The following is a 26,095-nucleotide window of genomic DNA, read 5'->3' as shown; positions in this document are numbered from 1 at the left end:
AGTAATAGATGCAGCTACAAAATTATTTTAACTAGACTCTCATTTTAACGTAGGGCAACTTCCCTGGTAGAGACATGGCCTTGGTAACAAATAAAGTAGTGTTTAAACCAGTGTTTTGATCTACATCCAGAATCTGACAGGCCTGGGGTCTTAAAATAGAGAGTGACAGGTAAAATGTATGTTGCAAAATATAAAGATCAGCCCTTCAGCCATCAGGCCTTCCAGGGACTGCGTGTTAGCTTTTCATTTCCCCGAAAGCCCAACAATAAAGGCTAAAATTGTCATCTTTCTGTCCATTCTAGTTCACTTTTAGTGTGTACATGCTAAGCACTCGACCCCCTCCCTTCCCACCTCCCCTCCCACGCCCCAGATTTGCAGCCTACTCATTCACAGTAGACAGAAATACGTATTTCCCAGCATTGTTGAAAACTTCCCTACAGAGGCTGATATGATTCCTAAAATGCAGTGGCAACAGCATGTGCCCTCCCTAAATCAAAGCAATAGGCACGGTTGGCTACTACAAACTGAAAGTCAGTAGCTCGGTTTCTTCTTCTGTGTAGGTATACACAGTATACTGCTGTACATCCACACCCACACAGAAACAGGGTGGAGAACCTGTTTTCTGGCAGTATATAGAAGTTAGGACCAAAGCACTTAAAATAAAAATCATCAAAGCTTTCATTTTGAAAATCACGAAGAGTTCCAACTTCAATTATTACATCAAAAACGCCATTAACAAGCATTAAGGAAAACTATAAAACCCTGTTTGAAAAACGACGCCTGCATTTTAAAGTTTTCAGGTAGGGAAACCCATCCTTGAGGTGATAAAGGCAGCCTATCCTCCCCCTCAGCTCCACATTTTTATGTATATAATTTATATATACAACTATATCATTATATATATAACTTATACAGCATGAGTGTGTCTTGGACTTCTTTCTCTAAGGGAGGAGGAAAGTCTCAGCTTTATGAGACAGATGTTAGTACCTGGTAGGCCAGATCCTACAGTTCTTACAATGCTAAATCTTGCCACTGAAGCCAGAGTAGACCTGTGGAGGAGAAAGACTGCAGTAGTCATCTCTAAACTATTAACAGAAAGAGACACAAATGTGACAAAAGGAAGAACATCCAAGCTTGATCTGGAAATGATCATTCGAGAACATATAGATTTAATGTTAATGAAAGACAGGCAAGACTTGTCAATGAGCAGTTATCTTGGAAGGAAATAATCTTCACTTTTCAAGACAAGAGTTAGAAAGAGTTATTGTCAAGCATTGTTTTTGCTCTTGGTATGTGGGTTTCTATGCAAGTGCAATTCTATCCAAAATCAGCAAGGAATATTTTAAGAGTGTTGAGTTAAAGGTGTCACCCAGGACATGAAAGGATGGAATGACAGGATGTGCCACATCCTGAATGAAATAAAGAATAAAAGCCTTTGATCCACTGGGTGCCAGCCTAGTAACATTAAATTATTTCCAATTTTTTCTTCTCCTTGCCTTTTAAATTTAAAGATTTTGACATACATTTAAGGGAACAGGCAGCGAAAAGGAAATACTTAAGCAAGTTGGATTTCCATCAGTTTCGTCAAAAAGCACCAATTATGACCCCTTGTACACAGATAAACGAACTATGTTAAATAGGAGGAGCAACCTCTGTGTTAGAGACAGCTAAAAAGCCCAAAGCATGTAGGGCCAAGTAAAAATGAGGGAGAAAGCCTGACTCTGTAGATATCAGAAAGGTCATAGATAAGATACACTCAATCACTGCAGCTATCATATTATTCAACTCCATTTTAGCCATACACCTTAGTGACTAGTTATCTTCTTACTCCTGAAGTTAAAACAGTTCCAAACACAAGGACCTGGGGGCTCCTCTTGCATTTGCGTTCTTCTTCGCCATCTGTGTTTGGTCAGTGCTTTCCACCTATTAAGTGAAAATGTGCTGGCCTAAAAAAACAATAAACCAAATTCCACAAAGTTTGAGGAAAATAAGAAAGAATTTTTTAAAAAGCATTTAATGTCCTCCGCCTTTGTAAAAATATATGTTGGCTTAGATTTCAGGTCCTGGAAACAATTTTTGAGAGATCTCATGGGTCTTCCAGGCTAGCAAACTTGTTTCCATAATATCTGTTTGGTCCCTGCACCTGTGGCACATCTCATGGTACGATACTGCTTCAAACTGGTTTGTTAAGGGTTTGGCGTTTTTTTAAGACTTCCTCCTCTCCAAGTCTTTGTCATGAAGAAGTCTGACAAAGAATGAAGCTACCAGAGTTTGAGAGAAACCCTACAGACCTGTCCTAGAGTCTGTCTTGCCAGGACAAGACTGGGATGAATTAGAACCAGTACACACTTAATTTAATTTAATGAATCACAGAAAAATTAATGTTGGAAGGTACCTCTGGAGGTCATGTAACCCTCATTTAAAAAACAGCTCAGTTAGATCAGACTGCTCATGGCCTTGTCCAAGACACTGAAAGAATCTAGGATTTCAGCTCATCTTTTCTTCACTTGCAAATTTATCCTGGTAATATAATTTTCTAGACTGAGTACCAGCTATTGAAAAAGAACAACTCTGGGGTAATGAAAAATACTCTGAACTCTGGAACACCCTTTTCTGTCAGACCAATCTTTATAAAATATGTGTCATATTTCAGGTTTGTCTTTATCTCCTAACAGGAAAAACAAGCCGAGCAAAGGTGCACTGAAGTGTTGTTTTGGTCTTAGAAGTGACTAAAATATAGCATCATGTGTCTTCATATTTGATATAGTATGAGTGAAACAATACATTCTTTTAGTTTAAGGTAAAACAGCAATGATTTTGTTGGAAAAACAGAATTTTGCTTGCCAGGCCTCAAGCTGACAATACGAAAACATGTTCAATAAGCATATTTTTACACATAGGTTCAGCACATTGGATTAGAAAACTCTTTATACTGGTGCTTCTTAAATGATTTTTCATTAGTCAGCTTTCAAAATAGAATCTTGTCATAGAGTATAGCTTGTCTCAATTAGATAACGGAAAAATCCAGAATAAATAAATTATATCAATACTGTAACACATGAAGTACATCTTGATCTGGAATATTCTTTCTGCTTTTGGTCTCCGCATTGCAAGAAAGTTATTGACATACTGGAGCAAGTCTACCAGAGAGCCACCATGTAGATCAGGTTCTGGAACACATGATAGATGAAGAGAGGCTGAGAGACATGATTCAACCTTAGGAAGAGAAGGGTAAGGTAGGTCTTATTGCAGTCTACAAATACCTAACAGAAAGTGTAGAGAAAAGAAGCTGGACTCTTCTTGGAGGTGCACAGTGGAAGAGGAAATGAAAACAAGACGAAGCATAGAGAATGCCTACCTGATACACAGAATTTTTAATTATTATTTTTTTATGATAAAGGTGGTCAATTACTGGGCCAGTCTGCACAGGGAGGTTGTAGAATTTCCATCCTTGGGGATATTGAAAACTCAGCTGGATATGGCCCTGAGCAACCAGCTCTAGTTGGAGGTTGGCCAAGATGGCCTCTGGAGGCCCTTTCCTACCAGCATGATCCTCTGATTGACTGCTCTGCTCCAAAATATTGGTTAGCTATTCACAAAAACTCACATTTGTTTTAGTTGCTTCCTCTACATACACTTTTTTGGTGAGACTTTTGTCTCAACTTGTTGTCAAATGGCCTGAAGTTCCGCGGCCTTGAAAACCACAATCTGACTTTCTTAGAATGGCTTCTCTTTTGCAAATAGGCATAAATCTGGCATGAAGGAAGCTGGGTAACTTTTTCCTCAGTTGTCATCAAATCATCTATTTACGGGTTTGCTCCCAAGAAGCCTTACAGAGAGGATTAGCCTTTCCTCATTAGTCCGCTTCTACTCATTGTTTACAAATAGAGGACAACCGTACAACTTGAGCAAGGAGAACAGGCCCAGAAAGGATCTAGCTACTACAAATTACGTAAATTTTAAGTGTACAGCTTGAGATATCTGTGAAGAAACAAAACTTGCAATCATAAAAAGTGAATCCCAGAATGTGTCACTAATTAGGCCTTTCCAAAATGGAAACTCCATCTACAAAATACCAGCTATGTTTCAAAATTTTAGTAATGACTAAGACACTTGCATATGAGCATCCAAAAACTGAAGTGCAGAGATTGACTGAGAACACCATGCATACAGGTGAAAAACATCTCCCTTTACAAACAGAAGAAGTGGTCCTAAAGCTTGAAATTTGGCTTCAGAGTTCAAGACCTGCTGCAGAGAGAGCCTGAGAAACCTGAAATCTGATTAAGTCTCTTATCCTCCTTTTCCTTATAGTTTTCAGGCTATTTGGATCCATGATTTAGCTGTAGGTCTGCCTCTAGAACAAAATAATCAGACTTTTCAGTACATTTTTTTCCATGGAGCCCTTGTTCTGCCATACTTACATAAGATGTCAACAAGACTATAAATGACAGCTGGAAGTAAATAAAAAGTCTTTCTTGATTTTTTCCACTTTATATGGAGTCTGGTACTTCAACTGTCACTTAGTAATTGAGGTTTGTAGACTACCAACAGCATGTCTAAAGGCAGGTGTGTTCAGAGGTTAAAGGAGGATATTTATACAGGTTCACAGGCAATGAACATCATAGTGATGGGTTTGAGAGCACACACTTTAGGACACTACACTAATGAAATTCTTGGATTCTCTCATCCTTTTTTTTAATCTAATGCATGGACTGGATGCTCTACAGTTTCACACAGCTGAGGTTTCAGTTCCCATTAGACATCTGGCAGGATGCTCTATATATATTCCAAAAAACAAATTGGATTCTAGGGCCCTCAGTCCCAGTGGAATAGCTGGGTGGAATGGCCATAAAAAGTATGCAAATACAGAAGTCGAGAAATACGAGATTGTCAGCAAGCAGTGCTCCGCAATTTTAAATGTATACATATATATATTTAAGCATATATATATATATACACATATAGAGTATAGTTAGTTTTAAATCTTTGGAATAAACTCAATTTTCGTTCTCCCCCTCTTTCTCTCTGTCTTTCTTTTCTTTCTTTCATTCTCTCTCTTGCTCTCTCTCATGCTCTTACCACAAATGTTACATCATTGTCCCTAAATGATGGTTAGATTTTGGTCCATATTTCATGCCATATGGGCCAGACATCATATTTCCCCCCTGTCCCCAAAGTGTTCAGTTGACAGTCACAGTGTTTTGTGAAAACTGTGAGGAAAAACAGCATCTTTAGAGTAAATTCAATCTCTCACTGGAACCAAAGGTTGCAAAATGCCGAGAATTCAAGTGCCAGGGATCCCGGTGACGGCTCTTAAACATCTATCGAGTTTCTTCTTTGTTCTTTTGAGCCCTAAGAGTACAGTTTTACCTCCCAAAACATAAATTAAGGGAAATATTTAACAGTCAGTGAGTCAAAACAGTCAAAGAGGGGCAGTTGGCTAATAGAGTATAAAAGAGCAGCAACCATTTGTGTACCACACGCCATTTTGTTTCATTTCTAGACACATCTTGTAGGCATGGCCCCAGAATATACAAAATATACAACCTAATGACCACCTGCCTGCTTGCATAGGCCATTTTATGGTCCTAAATGCAGTCTTTGGAGTCAGGGCCAGTGCCAAATAGTTTCAAATGCAAGTTATGGTAAGATAATTTTTTTTGTTTCTTATTTGTAATGAAGACTTTAATCCACCTTGAGCCAACAAAATCAAATTATCAATAGGACTGAAGGGTGAGCATGAGACCTCCACTTCTCCTTGACAGTTCACACAGTAGGCCAAAATGGACCTCTAGGTTAGTAATACTTTAGACTAATCATTTGGAAAAGCCTCACTGCTGTACGTAAAATCCAACCCTTCATTCACTGTTCACACTGTTACATTTTTTCATATAGGAGTGGGCTACAGCATTAACTTGAGGAATGGAAAAGGAGGACTTTGATAATTTCTTTAAAAGGCTGATGCTGAATGAAGCCATTGTACTTGGAAGAGGTTCGCAATTTCCCACTCGGAGACTGGAGCAGGATTTTTGGCTTGGTTTTTTTGTGTGTAAGATGCTCAACAAACACTAGCTTTAAATTAAAATGTCTGCAGGTGCTCTTTAGACAAACAAAAGTCTAATGTTTTGAACCGGTTAACAGAAGAAGAGCAATAAAAAGCACGTAATTCATCACTAAGTCACTGTGGCTTGTGGCTAACAGGCTCACATGATGTGGAAGGAATCCTGTTGTCATGCCTGTGTGGCCAGTCCCAGACCGATATCCAGGTGAAGACAAAGAGTTCTGAAGATCACTTGTTTATAGAGAAAAGAGAAAAAATGTTTAAGCTTCCAAATAAGCTTTTAAAGTTTTTTGTTCAACAAATAAACAAGATGTCCTAGCTATGGCAATAAGGTGAGGCCTACAGAGATATTAGGCGCTGTTTCTCAGGGGTCTATCCCTTGGCCACTTAGCCATCATGGCAGCAGCTTCCAGAGTCCCTAGTGCATATGTTGTGCAATAGCCAAAACAAAAATTAAAACAAAAAAAACCAACAAAAAATACAGTCCTCCGTGAAGTCTACATAAACTCAGGCCAAAAAAAGGATTTTTTTGTGTCACAAGTGTCACTCCACAGTCTACTGCCATTAAGGCCACCGGTATGGACTTAAAAGGATCTCAGTAGCTCAGTCCTAGGAAGAAGAACCAAAATCAAGACAGGTCAAAGTGTCTGTGAGAAGTCTGACGCACTGAACATTAGGAATCCTCAGACAAAGAACAAATGAACCAAGAGGTTAATTTTGGCTACCAAACTGGGATTTGGTTTTCTAGGTCATTGTTTTTCCCCCCATCTATTTAAAAAGAAAGTTAGTGCTACAAGTATGCAACTTCAAGATGACATATTCTCCTACTGAGTTGCACTGAGAAGCAAGTTAAATAAGCCCCTCCTACTGCTGTCCACCTGCAGGGAAGCCTCCTCCATTTTCTTTGATTTCCGTTGGCAAAACCAGGAAACAAATCCAAGAGGGATGAAGTACTATAAGCAAATGTTCCTCCTCATTGACTTCACCTCTATATCACTTCCTCCCCTGCATCTTCTCCCATCCAGCTGGGGCAAGGCATAAAGAACCGATGTATGTATCGAAGTATAACTGGGTGCATGACAGTGTGAGCCTGTGGTCTCCGTACAGAGGATTACACGTGATCAAGTTCTCTTCTCCTGCAAGGTAGCGTGTTGTAACTTGAGTTCCACTTCCATCTCACAACACTTAGCTTGGACAATATCCATGCCAAGCTAACTGATATTTAGATGTGTCTCTTCATGTGGAGAGCGAGGTGATCAGACCTGGAAAAACACCTGCAAAATAAAGCAAGTAGAAAATGAAATAAATACAGGATTTGGGGAATTTTTTCCTAGTCTTCCGAGTTCCTAGTCTTTCCTCCTTATGTACAGTAGGAAATATATATCCAAGTTTAAAGACATTCTTTAAATCATCCATGGATCACCACCAAACCCTGTGTCATTGACCTCTGTGACCACAGATGGCCAACTATCCTGGCTCTTTGGCAGCTAAATAGACTACTCTTCTCCCTTCTCTGTTCTTCTCCCTCCCTCTTCTTCCTCTGTGTCAAACATCAAGGAAGAGTGCTCATCTATGCACCTGCAGTATGAAATCAAATACTTGGTATAAGTGTATATATATAAAAAAAAAACACAAACAAGTGAGTTTCGCTCAGGCACTCAGCAATACCATTTTTTTAAAACCCCACCACATTTCTCAGGTGCTCAGTACCTGCAACAAGCACTGAAGTATGATGCCAGTGTTGAAACATAAATTCTCATTTCTAACTCCCAACTGTAAGGAAAGGTGGTTCAGGCTACGTATCTCTCCCTTTCTCTCTGCTGGGAATCTGGGTGGTAATTTGTGGATGTTGATGAATGCTACATCCTTGAAGAATGTTGAGAGAAGATAAGGTATTATGCTTACTGTGTAAGAGTGAAAACTGAGAGACAGAGAAAGCAAGGAAATAGTAAGTCACACAACAAGAGTGGTAAAACCAGAAAAAAACGTGTCAGGAATTCAGCTTTCAACTTCTATCTTTCTCCATCTCATAAGAAAATGTAATGTTTTGACATTCTCAACAAGTAGACGGATGCTGATGAGATGGACTTAGAGCAGCAACCCTAGAGAACTAGCTGAGTTTTAGGGCTAGCCTAAATATGCAGTTAATTGAGAATAAGGTAGGGCATGAATTTGAAATGAAGCATCTATTCTTGATTAACTCTCTCTCTAAAGGCTTATGGCTGCCTTATTCTGAAATGACTTAATGCACTTGGGAAGTGGGTTAAGATACTTGACGTAAGACACATTTACTTCAGGAGAAAAGCAACCTCACAAAGAGTTAATCAGGTACTGCTATTCTGGAAGAGCTGCCTTATAGTAGACATGCTGCAGGGCACTCACAGCAGGAGGAACAGCAGCCCAAATTCAGGTGCTTCAAACCACCAAGATACTGTCAAAGTGATCAGAGGAGTAAGTTTTCAGGAGGACAAGTGTTTTTCTTCCCTGTCATTCAATATGTACCCCATTTTATCAGGACTTGTCAGTAAGCAAGAGAATTTTTTCGACTTCATACCTATTGGAAATGAGATGGAAAGTGCCAAGCCGTTTCATCTCTCCATCACGGTGTCATTAAAGACCTGAATGGCACCAGAGAGCAGGACAAGAGAGCAGCGGCTCTGGTCACCTACCGCAAAACCTTAAAAAGGAATCTGACTGCCAGAGCAGCAGGACTCATTCACTCTCAGAAGTTAAACTTCTACTAGATGCTTCAAGTTGAGCACTAAAACCGAGAGGTTTTCAAGTTCCCTGCAAATGTTGGCTTGCCTTCTTTCCACCCTAAGCCACAAGACGCTGGCTTATTTATTTTTACTAATAGCAAAAAACATCTATTATAAACATCACACAAACCCCCACATACCTGTGGCTTCTGAGTAAACTGTTTTGGTAGGCTCTGAGGGCGCCATGAAAAGCTACTTCCAGAACTGACTTGCCTAGAATGTCTTTTCACCGCCTCACAGATTTCGAGTATAAAAGGGCCACCGATACTGGTCCAAAGAATAGCCAAGTGGCTCATTGTGAGAATCTGAATAGTTCATACAGGGGCACTGAATGCATTTCCCAGAAACCAATAGTTGAGTATTTCATATTTTTCAGAAAGAAGGTAAAAGAAAAAATTGAACTACTCAGGAAAAAAAGTCAAAAAATCATCCCAAATAAAAATCCCCATACACTCAATCTAAAGGCAAACACCCAGAGGATGAACACCCTAACCAGAGAAAGGCTGAGAAAGAGAAGAACTGTAAAAATGAAGAGATTTCAAATAGTTAGGGGAACTTTTCCATCCTGCTGACAGTATTCCCTGGCACAGGCAATATATCTGCACCTACACACAGAGAGCAGCAATCAAGAGGTGCATTTTTAAGACAAAGAAACCTCTTAAGAAGGCAACTTTTGCAAGACAAGCTAGATGCTTATCTTCTGTGGATGAGCATAGCTCTGCTCAAGTCAGCTGTTCTCTGCTGATTTGTAGCAGCTTACAAGGGGGTTAATACCCTCAGAGTGACAAAAATTAAAAAGAAGGACTTCAGAATAGGATGGAGACTGCATTCCTCCGAGCTCCTACATGAAGCTCAGCAAGACAGACACGAATCTGACAATGGACACTTGGCTTTCAACACAGTGGGCTCAGCACAGCTAGAATTTTCTAGCCCTAGGGTGCCAACACACACCCTTGGACCAACATCTCGTCAGTCTAAACTGAGAAAGCAGCATGCTCTGGCTACAAGGGCTGCCAAAACAAAACAACAGCTTGAGTGGCTGCCAAAAAGACATGCACCAGCTGGCACTTCAGTCTAGGACTAGTCATAAGACCACCACCCAAGCATGGCTTTTCCTCTCTGATTGTCTCTATAATAGATGCAACTCAGGAAGAAGTATGCTGAGTCATAGCACAGCAAGATCTGTTAGAAATATGGATTCAACACATTGCTTCACATCAGTAACCACAATATGAGCATCTAGCATATTTTTCAACCCCAGAGTATTTTTTATAGCTGATAAAATGGTACCATAATTGCTGGTTTATAGCTAATAAAATGGTACAATATTAACTCTTTGCATTCTCTTGCTGACTAATTTAGTTAGTTCTACCTCTTGGTAAGGCTGGTGGATGTGAACACTTATTTTCAACTGTAAAAGAGTCTTCACATAAATTTGTATGTAAATCATGCTGTCAAAAAACCCTATCGATTGGTGGACACTTTTTTTCCCCTTAGGACTAGAGGCAGCAGTAGAAGAGGCTCCACAGGACAAGCTGTGAAGGGAAACTCCTTTCTTCACAAACTGAGAAACAGCAGCTTGCTCGTCTTCACTCCTGCCCATGAGACAAGACCTTGTTCCACACCTCTGGCTCTACGCCTCTTCCAGTTCCAGACTAGCTCTGCACAGGGAATGTAGGCCCATCACACTCTCTCCCACCACCCCTCCCCCAGTGCAGCTCTTCCTAGAAAGGACAGTTTACGCTAGAGTAAGATACCTTAATTCTGACAGTCATACAATGATGCACGATACATAAATTCCCTGCTCTCAAACATGATGCCTTCCTTTTTCTTTTTTCTCTTATCTCCTTAGCAACACAGTACTGCTTGGCACTGAGGCCTCTGCAGAGAAAGAGGGAAGGTAGCTATGATGACAATATATTGCTCAGCCATCTTTCTCACCAGCTGTGGATTCTCCACTGCGGAATGTGTCCATTCCAGCTAAGCATGCTCTTAGCTTGCTGTTAAAAAGGAAACCATGCGCATGCACACACACACACACACAGAGGAATACATACAGCCTGGCATTAAGCTGCCATCTCCCAAACACGTATTTAAGAACAAGTGAGTGTCACTGCCTCGTCCTCCTCTTCCCGTTGCAGTGCTGAGGGCTTGCACCGTGTGAGGAACATAGCCTTAGCCTATGTTTCTGAAGGGCAAAATTCCTGGGGAATGCTAATAATCAGCGTATCTCTGGTGTCTGGAAGGCACTAGGGACTTGTATACCCCTTTCCACACCACTTTAGCTGATTATTCCTTCTTCCTCGCTGCCACCAAACCACACACCATTTGCAGTACATATGGTGCTACTCAAACCAGCGGTAGTTTGCCAGCTATAATGGACAACGTGATCTGTGGGCTGCATGGTGTTTGGATAGGGCTCGGACAGCAGGAGGAGAGAATCACGTCTTCTTATCTCTTCTGTTTTAAAAATTGACCTGCACACAAGGGGACACTAATACACCTTTGATGCTGGCCAGAAGGTCAGAGATACAAAAGCATCTGAAAATAGCCTGGGAAGGGAACTGTAGCCAGACCATGTGCACAACATTGCCATTCTTTGCTATGTGAATCACTACTTTCATGCTCTGATTGCCAAGGTAAGGCCTTTACTTCTGAAGAACAACAGGCACAAGTTTCGTGCTATGTCAGTGTTGTTAAAAGAGCTACAAAAGTCTCCTTAAAGTTAAACAAGCCAGGGTGTCTGAGGGAGTGACCACAACTTCTGTCAATAATGGTGGGTAGCAAGTCAAATATGGAGAAACTGTTCCCCAGCTGGGAATCCAGACTCAGGAAGGAATGTCTTTAACATTAAAAGTCTGTCTAAATAGCTAAGGACAGATTTAAGCACATGTCTCAGTGCTTGCTTAAGGCAACATCTGCAATGGGCGGTAGCAGAGAGATCTGTGAATGGGAAAAGAAGGAAAAATAGTGGTATGGCAGAGAGGGCCAAAAGAACAGGCGCTGCCACTCCGTGAGCTTGCAACAACTGACTGGGAGTGTAAAGACAAATCTGCTTCCCACCACCACACACAGATGGTATGTGCATGGAGTTTAGCAGCACACAATCTCCAGCACTCTTAACTTCTATTAATTAATATTTTTCCTTCATCTACAGATTCAGCTGAAGAACAGAAAATGCATTACATGGTTGCAGGAATGTATCTCTTGACTGGCAAAGAAAATACCTAGGTAGGCAGGGATAATATGTAGAGGGAGAAGAACGGATACTTAACAAAGGGCTGAAAGGGACTAAGGAGTTGAAAATACTGACTGTATTTCTTTAGATCTTTGCAAAAAAATATTGTCTGTCCTGATACAGACACTCTGGGGCTTTGTGCGTACGTGCGCACGTGCATTTGTGGGGCCAGGACTGTTAGTTTGTTCTTCAGAGGAAAGAAAAGAGAAAGGCAATGCCTTACATTGAAATCAGAGAATATAACTGTTCTCCTTCACAGAGACACTTTTAAAAAAAGCAAAATTCCAGAGGTCCCTACTTGCCTTATCCTGTCCCTCATTCTGAGCAAACAAAAGATAATCCAGGGACAGAACAAAAGATAATCCAAGAGGAAGCCCTCCGTGGAGGAAGGGGGACAGGAAGAGGGGAGACAAGGGCAGAAGAGCACTTAAGGAGATGAAGCTCTTGGGAAGGCAGGATGTGAAAATGATCGAATTTCCTTCCCATAAAAGGATGGGGTCCCTTGTTTATGTCCCACACATCCTCTCTCCACACATGTTCTCTGCTGGTCTGGTGTACCCAGAGGCTTCCTAGAGCCTTTATTGTATTACAAAATGTTTCCTTATCAGAGCAGAGAACCTTAGTGCTGCATTAAAAAGATGGGTAATTTTCTTAAGCCTCTTTTAAAAATATATATAAATAGGATTAGCTGGATAACATGTTCAGATGCAAGCACATTATTTGATTACTCAATAGTGGATCCTGGTCTCACCCAGGGCACTGCCAATCTTCAGATGGGGGGGTGCAAGGGGGAGAAGTGCTCATTGTTCCATCCTGTCAGTGCTGTCAAGAGTCATTACAGGGGTAATTGCTTTTGCTCCACCCTAATTTCTTATTAATTGGAATTGGAGATGGGGAGGAGGGGTTTCTTTTGGTTCTGTTTCTAAATTCAAATAACCCAGCTCTCAAAAATGCTCAGCATCAAGCAAGGACGACCAGATTTTTCAGACAAGCTTATCATTCATTCAAGCTGCTAAAGCAGTGAGGACTGCAAAAAGGAATTGGCAGTGAATGGCAGCAACCACAGCTCTCACTGGGTGCTACTGGCTGCTCAGCTCACCAGGCGAGACTGGCCCCTCCTTTCTGAGTGCCCAGAGAAGGACTGTTACGTGGCAGGCTCTTCAGGAACCCTGTCTCTAAGCACTTGTCACAGGTTTTTAAATTTGGGCCCACACAGAATGAAGGTGCAGAGTATTTCCCACATCAAATAGATGTCAAGGGTGAGATTTAAATGTGTAGGAAAAAACTTGACTAATTAGCAGCAATGTGCAGACATCACTGATCCTACACAAACTCCATAGACTTGAATTGTAAGATGCGCTTAAATCACTCTTATGCTTTTGAAAACAATGCCCTTTGCTGTCTTTCATTGACTCTCCCCTGTAACATCTGGGGAAGCATGGAGCCCTGGACTCAGCTGTAAGAGAAGACGATGATCATACAGATATTAACGGCTTTTTTCCTAGAGATTTCCTTTAGATTTGGGGCATTTGTAGCACAACAGCCACACCTGCTCCCCATCCTCCCTGTCATACACCCAGGTATTTGTGAGGTTCACCCTGCCAAGATGCAGGCAGCCAGCAGCGGTGCTTGGGGTTGTCATTGAAGCAGAGCAAATAGAAGGAGCTCTGCCTTTGTAAGGGCACCAGGTTCATAGTATGAGGAGATGGAGAGCTGTTTTGTCAAGAAGTCCATCACTGAAGTGGTCTAGGGACCTCTGGATGTCTTGTCTGCTTTAAGGGTATTAACAAGAGCTGCCCCATGGACTGAATCCTGTGTCCACAACAGACATTGGCACATTTTGGTCAGACTTACACCTGGTCCCACATCTTTCTCTGTGCTGTGGGATGGCAACAGTTTAGGCTGCTTAGGAAGTACTGCCCCTCTGCCAGTCTGCCTGGCATCTGAATCAGAGAGGACAGGGGCAGAGTGGAGGGTCCCTTCTTGGCCCAGGGATTGAGGCAGTGGGACGGGAAGCCAGGACGGGCTCCTCTGCTGAGAGCCAGGTCTCTTGTGTCTGGAAGCTGGCAGATCTACATCACTCACAAAGTCCACACGTTGCTTGAACACCATGTTAGGAGGCTGCATTACCTGTCACAATGGTTGCATTTAAAGGGCTTTGCACCCGTGTGCTTTCTGTAATGCCTCGTGAGCTCGTCGCTCCGTGCAAAACGCCACTCGCACCCTTCCCATGAGCACTTGTAAGGCTTCTCACCTGCAGAGGGGAGGAGAGAACAGTCAGCGTGGTCGCGGCATTACTGAGCACTCAGCTTGTAAGCCCTGTGTCCTCCCACCTCACTTCTGTCCCACTCGGGCAGGTCAGCCCATCATACAATTCATGGCCAGCGTGGGATGAAAACGACTTAGGGCTTATGATGCGTTGTACTGAGGATGGATCCAGCCCAAATTTTACCGCCACTACAATTCCTGCACAACCTTATTTCCCATTTCTGACAAAGCCAGTCAATGACTTTTGAAAGAAACCCTCAAAACATCCCTCAGATGCCTGTCCTGTAGTGTGGCTGGAGCCTGATTTTCAGTCAGCTTTTCAGCTCACTTTACCCTTGGCAGACGAATTACTGTGGTACCTGTGAGTGGCTGTAACAACACCTGAATACACTGCAGGTGTGCACTACTCCAGAGTGACTGCTGCCATTCCATCGCATGTTTTACCCCAGCTGCCAGTTACCCCTCGTGTGGCCACACTCACATCTGTTCCTCTCAAGCTTTCAAGCCCTCTGCCCCCAGGAATGCATCTTCTTTAGATGCTTCTGACAGCAAAAACTGTTCCTTGGTTCAAGAAATTATGCACCAGGACAGAAAGTGTGAGAGGAGAAACGTTTTCTTCTTTGTATCAGCTAGTCCACCAGGGTTTTTACAAATACACCTTTACCAGCTGTTATTCTGTCCCAAACTATTAACCATAACACTAAAGGCAGTGATACAATGCAGTGATAACACAGGAGAGATTCCGGTCTGCTATGTTCACATCTAGGTATTTTCTAATACAAACTAGTCTCTGCGGATCAAAGTCTGCCATGGTGTAACATCTATGGAGTCATTAACACCTTCTCATGAAGAATTCCAAGGTCTTATGCTTCCCCTTTTCTTATTCAGTGCACGTGTATCCATGTGCAGGCAAATTTACCATCTCCTCCCAGAACAAATGCTCCAGTGCATCTCCTCCTATAGAAACTCCGTGTCGCTATTTCCCACGCAGTCAGTACCATATGGATGCATAAGAAGAGGAAGGAGTTGAGATAAAACTCAGAAAAGAAATCACATTCACTAAAAAGCTTCTAAGAAGAAAATTGCAAACAGGGAGGGAATTATTACTTATTTGTTCTCAGAACTGCTAAGAGGGTGATCTTAAAAAACCCACCACTGACCAAACTGAAGTTGCAGTCTGTATGACTTCTCTATACCAGTCACGTGAAATGATCTCTCGGCCGCAGCAGATAAATTTCTCAGTGCAGAGACGTAGATTTCTATATTTAGCATGCCTATTCAGCAAGTAATGGAGTGAGATCTGATTATGGGAGACCCATGTATTTCAAGGTGACAAATTGGAGAGGCCAAAAGAGCAAGAAAAATGAAAAGGGCAAGAGAATCGCATCAAAATACATGGCGGGGAAAGCTGCTCTCTGGCCATTTTATTGGCCTCAGAGAAGTTTCTTTGTCTCAGTAGTTCAAAGATTCACTGAACTGAAGCAATGAAGAGGGGGCAGTAGCCATCAAGACTTCAGCAAAATATCCATTTGTCCTGCAGTCCCCAAGTATAGAAAGGCCAGCCTAGACGTCTCTGCTGTGTGCTGCATTCCACCATGGGAAAATGCCCAACAGGACAATGGACTGAGCCAATGATACCATCATTTCACTTAGACTGTGGCTGCCTGGTCATCTCTGCAGACTTGTCTTTTGTTCTTTTTTTTTTTTCTTTTAATGACTTCTTCAGGGGAAAAAAAAACACAAAAAACCCAAAAAGCTTCTTGTTTGTGAGCCAAGTGCTGGTGTCTTGGTTCTGGGCTGGTGACTCAACTGTAATTCAAACACTGTCACTAGTGTTGGCTCCAGACACTAAAGCTGCAATTACAGTGCTTTTCCCCAGCAGCCCTTGACACTCTACCTGGCAACACTGCGTCTCCTCGCCCCTTCTCAGAGGAATGGGAATTTTCCCCAGCCCAAGTCATGTCTACGACTGTGCACTGGTTTTCTCTGAACGGTTCATCTATTATTTTTAAAAGTTGTGAGTAAACAAGCCTCGGTGATAATCCAGCTTCCTCGGATCTCTGACGCTCTCTAGTGCCTACCTTAGAGCGGAGCCAGCGAGGCAGACAAACCGCCTTACGGCACATGTTTGCTACACACGCTGCACAGCAAACACAGAAGACAATTGCTCAGCCAGATCTGAGAGGTACAGCCTGTCTGAAGGATACAGTCACCTACAGAGCAGAAGGGTGAAGGCAAAACATCCTGGGCTTTCTGTGAGTCAAGGGCCATTAGGACCGAAGCTGAGTTTGGCTTGTTAACGTTTGTCAGGAGCTTTGAAAATGTACAGTGCTATATATAGGTTACGAGAGACAGAAACGCCCAGCAGGATTACTGGGACACCCATGGGATCTACATATCTCTAGTTACTTGGTGCAGGGGCTCCTCTCTCAAGTGTTTCTGCTCCAGCCTTGCACAGCCCTGAGCTGGGTTTTGCTTTCAGATGCTTTTCCTCTGTAACCCAAGCCCGGTTCCACAAAATGTCAGACAGTACCTCTTTGTGCTCCTGACAGCACGCTGGCATGCAGTGCTCTGTGCAGCACGACAAATGCAGAGGAGCACAGTGACCTTTAAAGCCATGTCAGACGGCAGCTCCTTGACCCAGAGACCTCGAAGAGGTTACATATCCTGCCCTCCTGCAGCTCCTCAAAAACATGCGAGGGCAGGAGGAGAGAGACCTCCGTATCTCTGCACGTGAAGACTGAGAACAAACTGCTTCTTCAATGGCTGCTTTCACCTTCGCCGAAGATGAAACGAAAGCGTATCTTGCCACGGTGCACATATGTAGTAAGCATGGAAACCGAGAAGCGGGGGTGGGTGCTCCTACCTCACTACTGCCAATGGCAGGGGGAAGAAACGGGAAGGATCCTTTCCATGTGCCAGGCTGCTCTTCTGTTGTTGCAGAGGATTAGTGAGAATAAAAAGATAGATGGTGAAATCCTCCTCTGCTGAAGGCAATGGCAAAACTCCCACTCACTTCTACAGGGCCAGAATCTCCCCCTTTTCAACAAATTAATTATGAGCTTCAAAATCCAATTAAAAATAGGAGCATCGCAGAGCTGTGCCACACTGACTTTTTTCAGGCTATAATTCCTCAAAATTAATAACCGCACTTAAAACTCGTGCCTGTGAGACACTCCCAGGAAGGAGGCTCTACTCCTTAAGTCGCCTTCATTCAACACAAGGATCTGTGCAGTGCTTAAACAAACCCATAAATCTACATTTATGCAAATGCACTCAGCGGAGGAGCCAATACATATCCACAAAAGAAGCTGACACCCAGATACGCAGCTGTTAAATACTCAGCCGTTTCAGTTCAGAACATGCTCTACACCACGAGGCCGCTTCATCTGCAACCACACCTGAGAAGGCAGGCAGCCAGCAATGCAGACACACGTTCAAGCCGCACATTATGCCATTTTGTCAGATGAGCACTAGTGTTAAAACAATGTACCACTTGCTTATGGAAAAAAGCCACCCGGAATAGTGGCTTTCAGCTTTTTCTATTTTTTTTCCTGGGGAGGTGGAGACTGTTACCTAGTGATTTCAAGCTTACTGACCAGTTCCCTTGGGCTGCGTGTGCATCGGAGAGCCGCGCAGCGCAGTAAAGGCGAGCTGCAGAGGGAAACCGTACGTATGCAGGACCCAACATCCACACCACGTGCATGTGGAGGGTGTTATTTCTGGCTAGCTGCAGCCTGGTCCTGTGGCCTGAATCCATCCAGAGGTGAAGTGTACCAGCTCATGCACTTGCAGAGCACTTCCTGGGACAGGCTGTCCAAAACCATGTTTGCACTCCAGCCAGGCTGGACCAAATCATAGCGAATGGGGGCAACCAGAAGATTCACCTCCAAAGAGGACATCTGATCATCAGAAAACACTCAGAGACGCACATCCTTAGTTGCCTGTTGAAGGTCTCCAAGAAGCAGTCAGAGCATGCCCGCAAGTGCACATAGCACTGTGCTGAAACCTACTGATCTAGAAGGACCTTATCTTCAGAAATGTTAGTGGTACAGAAATACTATTAGCCCTTCAGATATGCTTTAGGGTTTCAGTCCACTGTGACTGCATATTTCCATGAAGCAGTCTCTCTTCATTGTGGCTCTGTCCTGCAGTCCATAGACATTTTAATCTTTTCATCTTCCTGGAGCATATTTTCATACCCTAAGAATAGGCTCTCTGTTCCACTTCTGTTTATGGCACCTCACACGACCTAGCTCTTCTTCTAAAAGTACCTTAAAAGCACACTTCAGTACAGTCTGGCCCTCTATCCTCTTTATTTCACTCAGCATGGTCCAATCTTGTAACTGGAGGACAAAGACCACTTCAAATTTATGGGAAACATCCATTAGTGAAGCTAGACTTTATGAGTCATAACAAAAATCCATCAGACTTTGGCAGTCCTAAAATCGGCTCACTTTTCCTTTGGCGACTAAGGCAAATATAAGACTCTAAATATTAGGCATCTAGCTGCAAAAAAAACCCCACAAATAATTGGCACAGCTTTCTCTTGAAAGCTAAAATTTATCATTTGAAAATATGAGAGAGTCAAACACACGATCCCAGCAACTCTACCATGGTGAACACATGTCAAGGTCCCAGCAAAACACGATTGGTAGAGCTGGGCTGCTTCTGTGATGGAGACACAACACAGGTCCATTTTCCAGCCTTGGGTAGTCTTGGTGAGTTTCATCTCCTGCAACTTTAGATATCAAAAGCCATCATTTGAAATAGCCACAGGCATGTGTGAAGTGTGACACATGAGATGAGAATCGGAGGTGAGTTTCTCTCCTTTGACAGTACAGGGGGCTGGACAAGCAGCTCAGCTCCAGGCAGCTGTATCTTTGCTCTCCAGATGCGAAACAGAGAACACTGGGTTTGCTCTCCAACACATATTTAGACTGCAAACCCTGTATAAGCCTTCACAATGAATACTGCCTCACAAAACACAGCAATGGGGATATGGTCTCTTCTCAAAATCCAAAGACTCCTTGTCCTTGCCACCTACATCCCACAGGCACACTCTGTGTCCCAGGGATATGGTTTTTTTTGCAGGAGGAATAAGGCAGCATTGGCTACAGACATCTCCCAGCTGGTTTGCCACCAGAGCGTGATCAGTAGAAACATCAGGTTACAGGACACAAAACCAAGATCAGCTGAGAACAGTCATGATTACAAAACTACAGCACATAACAGATGTTGAGCATATTATACACCTTCTATCTCATTATTTATTGCCAAACAAGGGTTAAAAAATCACAACTCCAGTCTCCCTTAGAAAGAATGAGAAAAGGAAGAAAGCAATAATATCTAGAGATCACTTGCCTTCTGCTTTGTAGATAACCTAGGGCTAGAAATATTTACTACGAAATAAAGAGAAAGGAGTTTGCTCTCTGTTCCCTGGAATTTAAGAGGGGGGACTTTAAGAAGAAAACCCTCCAGATTTTGGGATGTGCACAATATGATCAGAGTTGGCAATGCTGTGGGGTGAAAATCTCGTTCCATCAAATTAATTGGAAAAATGCCCATTAAGGCTTGAGTTTCAGGCTGTATCTTTACAGAATTAAAAGTAAACAAATATACTATGATTATCCACCTGTATCTATTTCCTTATCCCTCCCCTGCACCCCAGCTTAAATACCACACCACAAACATATGTTGATTACAGTGCACTTATAAAAACAATCAAGTAGTTTGAGCCCCCAGTCCTACAATGAATTTGAGAGGAGAGTCACAGTCAAAATCTGGATCTCTCCAGGCTAAAACATGGTACAGCCATGGGACTCCTCTTGTCAGTATGACCAGTTTAGCCAAAAATGCTTAAAGAAACTGAAGGGAAAAAACAAATGCTGTGTGTACGCACATTTTGAAGGCCATTCAAATAAGATATTTGTTGTAATATATTTTAAGAGCTCCTTAATAGCATGTTACATTAACTACACAAAACTAGTACACAAAAGCATCTTTAAGAAAAACAACAGAAACACTCCCTTAAAAATCACCACGTGTTCTAATCCACCACGAATTATTTACATATAGTTTCATGATAAGAAAAAAAAGTTTTATGAAAGATACACAAAACATTTCCTGCCTTTTTAAAATCTGTGATTTAAAAATGATTCAAAATGAAACTAGTTCTAAAACCCCCAATGTCTAAAAATACGTACTGAAAGACAGCTTTAGCTATACTTGCTCCAGGACTGCTGTTCCTGAAGAACCAGACAAACTGCAAATTACAACTGAAAAAAGAATTAAATGAAAGATTTCTCGCCTGGATTTCTCCTATAAGGAAGCTCTGCGGGCCTGAGTCGTGCAAAGAAATGTGTGAAGAATCAAGTAGTGCCACTGGCTTTTTAAGGGAATGTTTTAATAAGTTTCTTTGCCATCCTTTCTGAGAAATTCTTCTGGGACCTGCTGTTCCCGGGCTGGTGACTGGGCCTGTGACATTGCAGTGAGCAGCGGTGTCCCTGCGAGATGACCCAAGGCATCCTTCAGAGGCTGCTGTCGACGGGGATGTCACCCGTGCAGACCAAAGTCACTCAGAAATGCCAGCGAGGTCTTCAGAGAGAAGCAGCCCCCCAGATCGCCCTTCAGAGAAACGCCAGGCAGGCATTCCTATTTGCTTTGCAGTTTATTACAGAAGCCTGCCACAGCACAATGGGACGCCTAATGTGGAACATCCCATTAACAATATTTTATATTTATGTAGCACTCTTCATCTCTAAGGGTCCCTGAGAGCTTTGCAAGCTACATACATGGCATACCAATGAAGCTGAGCCATAATTCTTCTAATTAGCTGAACATCAGCACACAGCACATGGCACAACAGAAAACGTTACTGGTCACTCCTCTCCTCCTCTGGAAGGAGCTGCGGGTATTTACTAGAAGCACCTTGCGGAAGGACATTCAGCTTTAAGGATTCCTGAAAATCTGAAATCCAACCAGATAGGTCTCCTTAATACCTGCGTCTGTCCTCCCTTATTACATCCACACGCTTCGTCAAATACGAGACACCGGAGTACCCCAAAACCTGATGCCTGTTAAATATCCCCACTTTCACACTGGATTCAGCAAGTTACCATCACATGGCTCAGGCAGCTGCTGTGCTGGTGAGGTTACAGAAAAGTGAGTGAGCAGCTGCAGTTCAGAGCACAACGGCATCGCTCTCTTTTTAAGATTAATAAGTTCATTTCTTTAGCAAAAAGGAAGAGCAGGCTATTTAATACACACATCCTCTGGAGATCAATGCTAACATCTAAGCGTATGTGCATGCAACCCATCAACCAGTAAAACTAATTACAAAAATCAATTTCAGATACTTTTCTGAGCCTTTCATTCCTCAATATACTCCTAATTGATTTTTGTCGGAGAATAGAAAGCCTAATTATTATTTTTATTATTACAATGGAATGCAAGGGGGGGCAGTGGTCTTAAGTGGCTCACCAATGCTTTCTACTCAAAAACAGAAGGGGAAAAAAAAGGCATTTTATTCACAGTTTTGCCACCTGCTGGAAAGATGGAAAAGCCTTTGAAAGGGTGACAAAGCACAAGAGAAAAGCTGGCAGGAGACAGTATGGGGCAGAAGAGGAATGTGACAGGATTGTGAAATACACAATGTGAGAAGGTTGTACCTATTTTTAGATGGCCAGGGATGATCAAGTGTAAAAGCAGTACATTTCCACGAACACTATATAGCTCCTTTCATCCAAAAAGGTCAGCAGTGCCCTTATAGAGAGATGGCTCTGATCATTTCTGTATCAGAGATGGGGGAAAAGAGGTTAAGAATCAGACCCAATGTCCAATCAGTCTTTCTACAAACTTCAAAGCTCCAGATTAGTCCCAAAGGGACTTGCCAAAGCTTGTCTATGAAGACAGCAGTGTCTTCGGCGTGTAGCCATTCAGGACGCAAAAAGAAATGAATTTTTGCCACATTATGTCTTACACACACACAAGCACCTAATGCACAACCACAAAGCCCACCTGCCTAGCTGAAGAGCTGACAAAAGCAAAGCGTGTATCAACACTCAAAGAAATGGAAATTTCCCTGTTTTCCATTTTCTACTCTAATTAAGAGGTCACATTTAACGAACACTCACTGCCATACACGCCAAGGACGGAAGGTGGGGAGAAATGCCACACTTTATCTCCCAGGCTCTACGCAAGACTCCCATTGAGAGCAATAAAGCCTTTGAAATGCTGCTCCCCTTTCAAGCCCCTTCTCCACAGTTCCTCTCCAATGGAAGGTCCCGGCTGGCGGGGTCGGGGCTGGATACCAGCGCCAGCCCAGGCGCTCAACCGGCGCTTCTGCTCCATTAATTGCCAGCAAACCCTCCTCCAGCCCTGGGCCCTGGGGACAGCAGTGGAGCAGCAGGCCCAGGCAGGCACCCGGCAGCAACACTGGGAACAAAACTACCCAATTAAACCTCCGGAATAAGTGAGGGGGGTGGTGGGGGAGGAAAATAAAAAATAAAAAATAAAAAATAAAATAAAAAAGGAGGAAAAAAATAAGGATGGAGTTGCTCGGCAACAGGAGGGCGGCAGCAGCTGTGCAGCGGGTCGGGCTGGTACCCAGGCGCGGGCTGGCCCATTAGCACCCTGCATCTCCTGCATTTCGTGCCGGGGTCTCCTAGAAACAGGCTGTGCATGCCGGGCTGTTGCGCGCTTTCCCTCCTCGCCTCCTGTTTCTCCCCATCACGCAAAGCATCGCTGTTTGCCCTAATTACACATTCTCCGCTGCTTCAAGCTGCCATTACTTTGGTCCCCAGAGGAGCAGCAAGAACTTTAAAAAAAATCTCCTCTAATAAGGGCTTTTAGTTTCAGATTCAGGGGAGCTCTGCAAGCTCAAAGATGCAAGGTAAGGCAGCAGCGGCAGGAGGGAGAGATGAAAAAGGAAAAAAATGCAGCAGTTCACCAGGCCAGATTTTTTCCAGGACCCTGAAACATATTTTTCCCTTTGTTTTTCATAAATTATCCCAGAGGGTGAATAACAAAGACAGCCCTTCATGGGACACAGTGCCTATTTACATAATCCGGAGCAGTATTCCAAAGATATGCTCTTTGCACACTCTCGTTTTAGGCCAAGAGTTTCTGAGAAACAGAATAGACAAAATATAAAGGCAAACATTACAGACAAAATATAGGACATGTATCAGACCAAGAATCGATAAAAAAAAAAATTGAAGAGGAACAGACACTCCCTTCTCCAACTGCTAACATTTCAAATGGTGTTGCTCCCTATATTTGCTAATGAATGTAGGTTTTGGCTTATTTAAACAACTACAGTGCTGATGCTTTTCACCATTTACATGTCACTTCATTTTCTCCCTTTTGCCAGTGAAAAATCAGAGAAAGGTGACCAAAAAATTATGCAGACTGGCAGAAAGAGCACAGGAATAAATCACACGGCGAAAATAACATACACTCCTTTCTGTTTCCCAGTTTTGTCAACAACAAACATAAAATGGAAGAAGATCCATGATGCTTTCATTCGTTCAGATTCTAGATTTGATTTGGGGGTGGAGGCAGAAGGGAAATTGCGTGCCTGGTCTTAAAAAATACTCTGGCGAGTTATTCCAGTGAAGGTGTCAGGGCAGGGCTACCCCGCAGTGGCAGGCACATGATGTTTCTGAGGGAGATCCCATCCTTCCTGGTGCTTTCTCCCTGGCCCCGGGCTGTGTCAGGCAGCGCCTTGTTCCTCAGCAGCTTCACGCTGAGAAGGGCTCAGCAGAAAGGTCCTGCCACCACCACTGGGCAAGCCCTGTCGACCCAAGCAGCCTGGTCTCAGGAGTGCAAGGCAGCGAGTAAAGGTAATCGATTCTACCAGCTAGGAAGTCTCCTCCTCTGGATTTAGGGAAACGCACAAACAATTACTTGTCGTTAGCTCTCAGGGAGGTACAAGCACCCAGTTGGAAACCACCCAGGTCATCCATGCTGTCAGACAAGTGTAAATAAAGAAGGACACAGACTATAAAATTCCATTGTTGGGTGACGCTGCATCTTCAGGGAGAAAATTTGTAACAATAAAGAGGTTTTCTGTATGAAACACATTTCCAAACATACATTCAAAGCCAAACAAAGCCCAGGAAAAAAATCACCTTTGGGATTCTACGGACTTTGCAATGAATTAATGATAAAATTTATCACATGCACCACACTCCTATTAAAGTCATTTTACAACAGATCATAGTTTAGTCCATTCTAATTAATTTTTATCCAGATATTCACAAATAGAAGTCTTTTAAGTAAAGACCATTCTATTATACAGGCCAAGTTTTTAGCTGAACTCCTCACACTGAGGACAGCTCTTTTCTCATTGCCCCTCCTCAACACACATTCCACATACTCCTAAAATACAAATATTTTTCCTCCAACTTTTAAAATAACAAACAGTAACCACACTGGAAAAAGACCAAATGTGGAAAATTTTACTCTGAAGGAGGAAAAGCTTTGCAAAGTCACAGGTGACTGACAAGACATCCGAATGGAAGTTAATACAAAATTAACCATAATACAGTTCCATGCAGTTATATACTGAGCAGAAAAGTATATGCAAATGTGCATGCCTAGATTTTAATAGCATTCATTTCCCAAAACTAATACAAGCTTCTAGCGTACTAATGATCACTTATGGTCATCATAAAAAACTAGAATGACACTGCAAAATTGTCCAACAAATCCATTAAGGTCTCTCTGCTGGTGGTAAGAGTCCAGACATACAAGAGGAAGGAATAAATCCCTGCTAAGCCTCTGAATGTGCACTGGCCATACAGTGAGGACACCTTTCCTTCAGAACTCAGCTGGGGATCAGCTGTCATCTCGAAACACATGCTGGTCATGGTTAGCTTAGCTAGCACGCCTACAAATGTTTTTTCAGCATTCAGTTTTTGCAGCCCCAGTTTTCAGTCCCGAGTTTTGAGGGCCAGACACCTCCACAAGCAAACCTGCCCAACACAACATTTGGGTGCCTATCTACCAACGGGGACTGCTGACACTGTGAACCAGCCTGCAAGGTTTTTAAAGGCTTTGAATTCTTATTAAGCCTTCTGATCATGTGTAAAGCTGACCAAGGGAAAGATTTTGGTTCTGCAGTGAAACAGAGGTTTTTGGCCGCTCCCAGAGACCTGTGGATAAAACAGTATTTTGTTGTCCCCTTTCCGAAACGGTTGCACTAGGCTTTGAAATTGCCCTCACTTGACATCCTTGTCTCTGATTCATTTCCACCTACTGCAGCACATTACCATCCACTGCTTGACAAGTGGTAACCAACTGGCTTTTGAGAGTGGTGTTGCAAGTTTTCTGAAATACACATTCTCCAAAACTGCTGTGAAACAGAAAGAGACAATTTTATTCATTAAATCCATTCTGCATTCTCTGTATCACAAGCTTACCTTTTAGCCATCTTTAAGTATATTTTTTCAGCTATTATTCCTAGCACTAATGCAGGCCTGGCTGGTCTCCCTACCTGCAGCTGCTCTGTGCTGTGTGGTGGGCACCACCTATGCCATGGTGCCCATGGTTTTATCTGGGAGCCCACCACCCTTGGCAGAAGCACGGACACCTGGATTTAGGTCACCTTCCACAAAGCCTCGTGGTTCACCTGCTCGTGCTTGCAAGTTGCTGCTGCTGCTGGTATGCAGGCACGCAGGACCGTGTCTGCATGGGGTGTGAAAGGCAGGCTCTGCATTAGAAGGTCTGTCGAGGCTCCTTGCTGTTTGCCCAGATGTGAGCCAG

The 26,095-nt window shown here is 42.9% G+C and overlaps 1 protein-coding gene across 1 annotated transcript in view; it reads right to left on the bottom strand.

Annotated features, from left to right (window-relative positions):
- Positions 1-550: 550 nt before the first annotated feature.
- KLF7 (Kruppel-like factor 7 (ubiquitous)) overlaps positions 551-26,095 on the bottom strand; it is a 62,239-nt gene continuing 36,694 nt past the window's right edge. Inside the window, exons 3-6 of the mRNA XM_009876017.1 lie at positions 14,189-14,312; positions 7,048-7,335; positions 6,208-6,292; positions 551-1,049 (exon numbers count right to left, since the gene is read on the bottom strand). Of these exons, the coding sequence (XP_009874319.1) occupies positions 7,284-7,335; positions 14,189-14,312 (176 nt within the window). The 3' untranslated portion in view covers positions 551-1,049; positions 6,208-6,292; positions 7,048-7,283. The remainder of the gene's footprint in view (positions 1,050-6,207; positions 6,293-7,047; positions 7,336-14,188; positions 14,313-26,095) is intronic.

Source organism: Apaloderma vittatum, unplaced genomic scaffold, assembly GCF_000703405.1.
Source record: "Apaloderma vittatum isolate BGI_N311 unplaced genomic scaffold, ASM70340v1 scaffold16679, whole genome shotgun sequence".
NCBI lineage: Eukaryota > Metazoa > Chordata > Aves > Trogoniformes > Trogonidae > Apaloderma > Apaloderma vittatum.
Note: the sequence above shows the minus strand (reverse complement) of the source record. Positions and strands in the feature narration are given on the sequence as shown.